The sequence below is a fragment of the Tupaia chinensis genome, unplaced genomic scaffold, assembly GCF_000334495.1.
Source record: "Tupaia chinensis unplaced genomic scaffold, TupChi_1.0 Scaffold000515_1, whole genome shotgun sequence".
NCBI lineage: Eukaryota > Metazoa > Chordata > Mammalia > Scandentia > Tupaiidae > Tupaia > Tupaia belangeri.
The window spans coordinates 2,229,485-2,239,404 of NW_006160028.1; the positions used below are offsets into that span (position 1 = coordinate 2,229,485).

The 9,920-nt window shown below is 37.8% G+C and overlaps 1 protein-coding gene across 6 annotated transcripts in view; it reads right to left on the reverse strand.

The window, feature by feature from the left end:
• Positions 1-9,920, reverse strand: part of TP63 (tumor protein p63) — a 150,457-nt gene that overhangs the window by 93,881 nt on the left and 46,656 nt on the right. For 2 of the 6 annotated variants that reach the window (XM_006156722.2, XM_006156721.2), the window contains exon 1: positions 9,389-9,555. The exons of the other annotated variants lie outside the window; for them this stretch is intronic. In XM_006156722.2, the coding sequence (XP_006156784.1) occupies positions 9,389-9,430 (42 nt within the window). In that variant the 5' untranslated portion in view covers positions 9,431-9,555. Of the gene's footprint in view, positions 1-9,388; positions 9,556-9,920 lie in introns of those variants that run through there. 6 annotated transcript variants of the gene reach the window in all.

Genomic DNA, 9,920 nt, shown 5'->3' on the forward strand with positions numbered 1-9,920 from the left:
AGAGCGTCCGGTGCACACAGAGAAGTACGAGACAGACCATGGTGGCATTATTCTGAAGGGGGCAATGTGAGGAATTTTTAAAGTTGAACAAGCTTCCTCACAGGCCCTTAGTAACTGTAAAGGATTTGACCTGGAGGTAAATATTGGGAGGTAGGAGTGTTTCAGTATAGAAAAAAAGGCAGAGAAAGTTCTCCTATGAAATCTCACTATTTTGATTTTCAGTCTTTCAAGTAGTTTGGGATTGTCTGTTGAAATAATGTTGAGGCCAACAGTTTATGAAGAGCTTTCTACCTCACCCCATGTTACTTGTCTGTCTGTGTATATCTTGTCCTCAACTGTGGTCTGGTGACAGAGTGTCACATGATTTATTTAAAAGTAATCAGCCATTCCCAAAGCATGTGATGCTGCCCTTTGAGAGGGTAATGGTTTTCCTTTCAATTCTGATTCCTTCAATAGAGTGACACTAATCCAGACTGATTTGAGTAAACAGGGCATATTCCCATTGTCTCTGTGATCTAAGAAAGAATAGACTTGAGAAAGATCACTGCCTGGATTGGAAATGGCCCCTTTGGGTGTTTTGCGCAAGCATAAAAGGAAAAAGAAAATACCTGTACCGAGTTCTTTCCAAGGCAAGGCCAGCTCACTTTGGGGGTGGTAATTCTCACAGGGGTATTATACTAAACTGCACCTATTAGTGGCTTTAGCACCAATAAGAAAGTAGAACTGTTTCTTTTGTAGTATTTCCAGAAGAGCTGACAAGACTGTTTCATAAGTTTCCGCCTCTGGCAACACACCACGGTTTGACTCGAAATTCCCTCTTTTGGCTTTTATAAGAAGATCTCCCCCCTCCCCCATTTAAAAAACAGACAAGATCTAATTCCAATGACAAGTTTTACATGAAATATCCATTTTTGTTCTGCGCACATCCACTAACATTCCCAAATGTTTTCGTCTTGCTGCTCATTCCCTATCTTGAACCAGCATGTGCTTTATCTTAATACCAGTTCATTTTAAATGAACAGGTAAGCCCTCACTGGGGAAGTCTTCCCTGCTTGAATCTACAGGAGAGTTGGATCTCACACTGTCTTTGAAAAGAAAACGAGTCATTCCATTTAAAATTCACGTGTAAAAAATTAGTCATTGTTAGACACAAAAGAAATTTAAAACAAGAACGTTCTAAGAATTTCTTTTAAGATTATTTTCTCAGAAAGTGGAAAGTAATGCTTTTGAATACTATAGGTGGGCTACACGATGAAACTAGATAAGAAAATCAAATGTGGGGAGTAAAATGTACTGTTTCTGAAAAGACTACTTCATTTAACTACCGATTTCCTCAAAGAAGGTAGTACGACCATGAAGTGTTTGGTGGAGCCTCACCGTTTGCCCTAATGTCTGCAATGAGTTAACAGCAGGGTACTCATAGGCTAAGGTTGGATATTTTCAAAATCTGCTTCACGCCAGTGGAGGATTAGGTTGGTAAGAAACAGAAAGAAATGAAATCCGAGCTCAGATGTCTCCTTTTTTTTTTTAATCATGGAGCCCAGTTCTACTTCCAACCCATTTCCTTTGTCTTTACATTAAGTCAACCAGTTCCCACCCACCCAGGACCTAGCCTCACCCACCCTATCATCTAACTTTCACACATTTTCTTCCTGGATAAAGTGGAAGTGATGGAAGAGGTCGTAGAAGGAGAGGATATTAATGAAGATAAAGGCAGGTCTTCTCCCAGTAAATAAAATTTAAAGACTTATGGCAAAGATTTTTTTAAAAATTTGAGATACCAAGATCTTAGCTTTTTGATATTGTGTTTTATTTCATTGGCGATACATGTTTTTATTTTATTTTAGAATGTATGTATTTATTTCTTTGATGAGTGAGACAAGAGAGAGACAAGCCCTCTCAACGGCCTCAGCCACCCGGATCACAGGCTGTCCTGCGGGTGTGCGCGTGACCCCTCCCACGTGGGACTAGTTGAGTTAGAGTCATGCCACCACCTAGCCCTGTGGGGTTGCTTTTTTGTTGTTTTGTTTTGTTTTTCATTTGGGGCATTTGTGTTTCCCTCTGCTCTATTATTTCCCAATTGGAATTCTCATTGTGCATAAATATCATATTTGGAATACTCTCTCACACATGAACTTCGAGATTACCACTGGCATTACAAACAGCTATGAGAGAAAAGGTGTCTCATAGCTGTTCTCAAATTTTTTTTTATCCTCATTCTAACATGAGTATTTGATAAATAAAGTTAACTCCTATTTCTACATATATTCCCTCTGAATTTAGTTTCTAGCTTTGATTAACTTTAAAATGTAATCACTGAGTCCCTGTGAAAGGTCCAATGCTGTACCTGTCTGCCAAAATCTAAGGAGCAGGAACAAGCAAGTCATCAAGACCTTTCAGTCCAAGCAATCATTTGAGCTAACGCCTTCTTCCTTGCAGGAGGTCATTTATCACTCCTAAGTATGGAGTCAACACTTTGGATCTTGAATTCTGAGCACTGTCCACACTGTCAAAACTCTAGGTTCTAGCTATAGGTTCCAGCTCTTTGTGAGATAGAAGTCTTTATTGTCTTTTATTGCTCTTTCTGTAAAAAGCTTTCCATTTTTACACAAAATTAAAAACGTATTACTGTTTAAATCATCACGTTCTCTTTCTAAATCAATATATCATGCTTCTTCATCTGGCCTAGCTCAGTTCGTCCCTGTATTTTCAATAGGAAATTGTCTCTATAGAAAATAACTTTCCTTTCCCCCTTCTAAGCCGGAGTCTTCAGACTTTATGAAATGTTACCTTCAACATGGACAGTTGAGCTCCATTCTACTTCCTGAGTAACTGTGGTGCCTTTGACCACATTCTTTTTCACATTAGAATTATTTATGGACACGCTGTGTGCTCCTCAGGACTATGGTTCTCAGAGGCTAGAATCATCGTTTACCCATTGACTTTCCTCACGGTGCCTGTCATAGTGACTGTACTTAATCAGCTCTCTACATGTGTTGGGTTGTAAGGAAATGCTTTTTTTAGTAAAGGAAGTCATATAAATGGTTTGTGAATGTTTCTCAAAATTATTGTATCTCATTTACTGTTACATTTATATATTTTTTTTACTTTGGAGTAGGATTTGAGGGACAAAATTGAAACAGAGTGGGTTCTTTATAGAATAACCATGTAGTTTATTTTTTAACTTGGACATTTTTTTTTTTTTGGTTTGTTTGTGTTAGGTTTTCATCTCAGGGTATGTGTGCTCACTGGATGGGAGAGAGACAGAGAGATACAGAGAGAGGGAAAGTGAGAAATCACCCTCGCAAGGGGAATGGCCAAAGCACAACCCCTTCTCCTCTTGGGATTTTGGGCACACATATATATGTGCCTGGTGTGATTTTTAACCACAAGTCCGGGACTCAAACTGTAGTCAGCCATGTGAGGGCCCAGTGCCTTAACCATCATGTTACTTGCTGGCCTCTCTAACTGGGACACTTTTAAAAGTGAAGAGGAGGTACTCTAAATAACTATACTGGATGCAGCAGGCATAAGAAAAGAGAAATCAAGAGCAATTGTTACCCACTCATCTTCTTAGGGACCGCAGCTATTCAAGAGAGCTATGGGCAAGAGAATACATGAGTTATATGAGACTTCAGGAATAACCTACTCTAACCCTGCCACAGGTTCCAAAGAAATAGTGGATATTCCTGCAAAACAGGCAGTCAATGTGCAATGCAAGAAAATACATTTGTACACACCTAGACAGTTTAGAGCAAAGCTAAAGCCATTTCCCACTTCCTGTGCTGGCTAGCAGTGCTCCATTATACCACTGCTCTGTTCAAAACTCTCTCATGGCTAGTCAGGGCCACTACATTATATGCACTCTCAGTGTTATGGTCCTCTCTGAGCCACTCTATCTTACATTTTTAACTTTATTTCCCAATTATTTCTCTTTTTTTAATAGCCAGAGGGTGTGTGTGCTGACCTGAGAAACAGAGAGGAAAAGAGAAGAAGCACAAAAACACCCTTTAATGGGGTGTGGTCACGTCTCAATCCCTTCTCTTCCATTTTTCTATGCTGCTGAGATTTTGGACATGCATACACATGTATATATACACAAATTTCTAGAGCTAGGATTTGAACCATGGCTGGCCATGTGGGACCCAGCTCCTTTAGCCCTAATTATCTCGTACTTTCAATTCCATCTGAATTACCTGATGTTTCTGGGTACGCCAACCTCTGTGCCTTTGTTGGTGCATACTTCTTCACCTGCAACCTCCTACCCATTTCTATTTCTAGGACTTAGAATGTTGTACCTATCTTTACAGGTGCAGCTCCATCTTACATCTACAGGCAGACATTTTTAATCCTCCTATTTTAAGGGATTCTCTTTGGCACTTTATACCATCTTGTTTATACTTTTTATGTGACAGTTTAGATCTATTCTGTATTATAACTATATGTATATATGGTTGTTCTCCCAGTGAACAATAAACTTCTTCATGTAGGAATTGTTACTGGATTTCAGACTCTGTTACCATGCTATACATAACTGAAGCCAGTAAATAGTTATTTCAAAAGAATAAGTTAGTTCCTCTAAGCTTACTCTCTCCTCCTTAATCCAAATTTTTAAGAATGTTGACAAAGTACGACTTAGCAAAAATGCAAATGAGAATTTGAAAATATTTAGAGAGGTAGTACATCAATAAGCTGTATTCCAATATTTTCTTGTGCCTCCAAACTGCATTCTTAAGAAAAGATTAGAACCAAGACTTATAGATTAAATTTTGGATCAATGGTTTCATACTATAAGCCATTCTCTTCCAGACTCAAAATGTACCCCTTAATAGATATTCTTCACAGGTTCCATTAAAGTGGTACTGAACAATACATCAGCTTTCTGACCTTTGGCTCATCATACATCAAAAGACAATTGAGAGTTCATTGGTCCTGGAAATGTTTTCATGTTTTAAATAGTAAAACATTTTTTTGAGAGTTGTGAAAATAATCAAGTTGTTTTTCACTGGGGTATCTTTTTGTTGTCTGTGCTCACTTTCTTTACTGATATAAAGAAATTAAAAGTTAAAAAAAAATCTTCAATAGGGGAAAACAGTTTAAGTTGATGATGATATAATGAGGGAAAGATTTTGATCTGTCACCCTCTATCCTACCAGGTCAGGTCCCACCCAGAACATAGGCACAACAAAGAAAAGTGAGGTACATGTGGTAACATATTTCTCAACCATTTGACCCCAACCCTTTCTTAATAAATATAAAACTTTATGATTCATATGTATACTCCCTTAATAGGCAGAAGATAGAATCTGAATTCTGAATATGTTCATCACTGAAACATTTTTAACAACTTTGCATTCAGAAAATGTATATAATATAACCAAAAATAATTTCATGTTGCTATGGATACTGAGACATCCATTCATGCTTCCCATTGTACTCCCCACACTTTTGTTGAGGATCACTGCTCTTCTGAAAAATAAAACAAACTAAACAGGCTTCTCCTTATTTAGGTAAAAGATAAGTGACTTATTATCATCAAATCATTTTTCCAATAGTAGCGAAGGTATGATCTCTGATCTGTGATCTAAGATCTATTTCTCCCAGTCCCTCTGGGCTTGAGGGCATTCAATTGTAAAACAGGTAGTGCAATCCAAGGCCAGAATTTAGACGGAAATACAGTCAGGCTAATCCCTGAATTAAACCTGCTCCTTTCCCTTCTTATCCATTGTGCCTTTATCTACAACACTAACCATCTCAAAAGTACAACATAAGAAAGCTTATGATAATACATTTATTAGCTATCAGGAGAATAATTATTCCTATTTGAAAGAAAAATAGGAAAAAACACACACACACTTTAGTCAGTAAAAACTACACCAGATAGGGAGTACTATTTCCCTTGACTGTGCAGGTTCAGAAGTCAATTAAATGACAATGACCTGGACTCAGAGCTCACACTGCCATGTCATCACTTGTCTTCAACAGACTTTGCAACCCAGTTCCTCAGGGATACTATTTTGGAGCCTGTACTATGAATCACGAGAATCCTCTTTAGTGTATATTCTATCCCTTCTTCGTATTCAGGAGAGGAAATATACACTAAATACCCTTTTTTGTGTATATTCTATTTCTTCTTGGTATTCAGAGAGAAAAAGTAAACGGGACTCATACATATCTCAACTACATAAAGAACAATAATTAACCTAGACTTGCAAAACAGCGTGATTGGGTATAGGAACCTTCACTCCCAGTTTCGTTCTAAAATATTGTAACCCATTCACTAAAGTCTTTCTTTCTTTCTTTTTTTAAGAATTATTTATTTATTGAATTCCATTTGTTGTTGTTATTATTATTTTTAATTTGACTGGAGAGTGACAGAGGGAGAGAGGAAAAGGAAAACAAGAAAGCAAATTGCCAGGTCCAGGACTCAAACCCAAGTCAGATATGTGGAAATCCAGTGCCTTTAACCACCACGCCACCTGCTGGCCCTGAGTACCATTCTTTCTTCATTTAGAACTTCAAAAGGGAAATTTTAGTAAAGGCCTCTTTCTAATGAGGAATCCAAGACTCTCTACATCTTTGTCTCTCTCATTTATTTTTGTGCAGACACACACACACACACATACACATATACACACACATGCACACACATATGCACACACATACATGCACATGCACAAACACGCATGCACATGACACATGCACACACATACACACATGCGCGCGCGCACACACACACACACACACACACACACTCCTGCATTTTTCGGTAGGAAAGCTGAACTAAAACCTAATCTGTGATTCCCTTCCTTTTGAGCTTCTCTATCTCCAAGTCCAAGACCAGTCCCAGAGGCAATGTCATTCCAAGCCTGGCATCAGAGTGTAGCTGCTTGAGGCCTCTCCTTTGTAACCCAGAGGTAGAACTTGAAGCTGTGCCTGTTACATCTTGCCTATGTGCTCCTCCCTTCTGGACCCCTTCCTGTATATTAACACTTCCTTAAATCCAACTCTGCTTGGGGTTAAAAAAAAGTGGAAAGGGAAAAGTTGTGGACCAGGGAGTAGAGAAAGAACAGGGCTCTTTAATTGTCTATGAGTTACCAACTTAAAACAAAAATCACCAGCAAATTAAATTTTAAAAAAGATTTGAAGTCAGGAAACGGGTTATAGTTTACATAGTTTTCATGTTCACTAGGAGTTCTATGCCTTTTTCATTTTTTTTTTGTCTTTCTTATTCTTAATCTGCCCATTTTTTAACTATTCTTGAGTGTTAACAGTAGATTGCTATTTCTGTACTGGTAGCCCCTATATTATACAGGAATCCACAAGAGATATCAATTTTGTACTAAATTTCAGGATTCTCAGGACCATGTTGTCCCAGGCATTTCATACACTCAGAGGTAGAACGGCGTTTTTGCTGAGGCCTAGGTATGAAAGCGTATCTTGATATAGAAAAGAAAGCTGTTCAGAAGTAACAGATGTCAAGCCGGGAAGTTATCATGTGATACACACTGGGGAAAGGATACGAAAGCAACGACAGCAATGTGCGAAAGAACACGGGAAAGTAGGAAGTTCGGCCATACTTTTCATAGATAACGCCTTTATACTTTCCGGCATTCCAAAAGAAAACGAACAAGTACTGAATTCTCAGTTCCTAAGCACACACTTACCTTACATTGGGAAAACCCAAACCCACAGAAAGGTATTTTCTTTCATCATATGGATGCCGTATATTCAAATACAACCTGACTCTCTTACCTCCATAAAAGGCAATATTTCCTACAAATATCCTTTCATGACAGCATTTACACATTTTTATTTCATAATTACACATAACTTAAAAAGAATCATTTCTTTTCACTTTACACCAGTCTGTGCTTTTCCTACAGGTATCTCTGAACTAACTTGCTTTTCCGCCTTTATACTGGATAGTCAGAATTACACTGCTCCTAATACTCTGTACAAAATAGCTCGGGAACATGACTAAGTCAGATACGATATCACAGACGGAACCTTTTCTTAATGATTGAAGCTAGACAAAACCGGATCTATAGAAGCAGGATCATCTTAAAAGATATCCTCATTTTAAAAATTGGTAACATTGAAAGCTTTCCATAGTAAGAGAAAACAAGAAACTCAAGTTTCTCTACTGAGGATCAGTGAGCCTGTGTGAATGTTTTAAAGGAAAATAGGCGCTTCCTTTTCCTTCTTCAGATAACTTGATATTTCCACTGTTATATTTACACAGTTGAGGTGTCTAGACAATAGCGCGGTCAATACCACAGCGCCGGGTCTGCCTTGCTGCCCTTTGGTCAACTCTTCCTTCTGTGGTTTGCACCAGTATGATGCATTTTGTTTTGATTTTCAAGGAGCTCACTTTGAATACTCTAGTCTAATTTTCCAAACATTCACCTGCAAGCATTTTCATACAAAACACTGATCTCTCGCTTTCTCTCTCCACAACTGCCCCCCCATCTGATTAGTGTCAACACAGCTGCCCTATTCTCAGGAATGTAAACCAATATTGTTGTTAGACCTCCCTCAACCTTAGGAAACTTCCTCAAAGCCTTACAGTCTGGTCTCTTCAGGAGGTTTTTTTTTTTTTTTCCCCCTTATCCTTTCGCCCAGTGATTTAAATCTCCAAGACAAACTCGTTGAGAAGAGATCAGAAAGGTAAACTGTCAATTTCTTAAGTAAAATTCTATTTGCTATAATTTACATTTACATGGACTCATGTATACATGTTTAATAATCTATCATTTCCAAAATAATTCTGTCATTACACAGTAAAAGTCTAAGTCAATTGCCAGGTAATAGGTAAAGTTCCCTTAAGATTTAGGTGGATCTCTGGATTGAGAGAAGTAAAAACAAAGATGACTTTAAAAAAAAAAAAATCTCACCTGTTTATTTCTAAAAAAAAATCATTTGCTTTTAAGATGAAGTCAGGAGATAGAATCAAGCTAGGAAGTTAGATACATTCAACTCATTTGTCTTCCTGGTACATGAATACCCATTAGAAGAGACATTTCAATGTGTCTAGCAGAAGGTGATCTGCGTTCTATTCTATTCTGATAAAAAGTGATTTTATAATCTCCTGAATATTGGCTTTCTTTAAATACATAATGACATCCAGAAATTGATTTCTCCTTTCCTACTATTTTATCACCTACTTAAAAAAATAATTTAAAAAAAAAAAAAAGGAAAAGAAATCTGATAGCCACCACAGAAAACATTAACCAAGAGAAGAAGGGGATTCCTATACACAATTCACAAAAGCATTACATTGGGTGATCAAGAAGCACACATATGTAAGTTTTTATTTAAAAAAATAAAATAAAATATAAACGGAAAAAGCACCTTTAAATGGGGTGCTAAAATCTAAAGTCCTTACCTCACTAAATTGAGTCTGGGCATTGTTTTCCAGGTACAACATGTTAGCTGTAAGGTTGATCAATGCTGCTGTCCTCTCTTCTGGCTCCAGGATTTTGCCAGCCCCCCCACCCCCTCTGAGACTCTTACAATAGGAATCTACTAAGAAGATAACAGAACTCAAATCCCTCTCTCTCCTTCTCTCTCTGTACATAATTTAAGGTTCCCTAATATATACCCAACTATAGGCATGAAGGGGCGGGACTCTTCTCTTTACCTGTCCAATCCATCAACTTCCACCTGGACTCCTCCACTCCAATGGAGTGAGGCCTCTCCCATCTCATTAAGTAGTTAGAATTCCATATGACCAATCTTTAAAAGAAAAAGAAAGAAAAAAAAAAAAAAAACAGGAGAGAGACAGACAGGTAAAACTTTCCCTGTCTCTTTCATAAAAAAGTGCACTCTCTCCTAAAAACAAAACAAAATCTCTCTAAACAAACCGTACCACTACCCCCAGGATTTACAGGAGGCATTTTAGAAAGTTAATTTAAAAT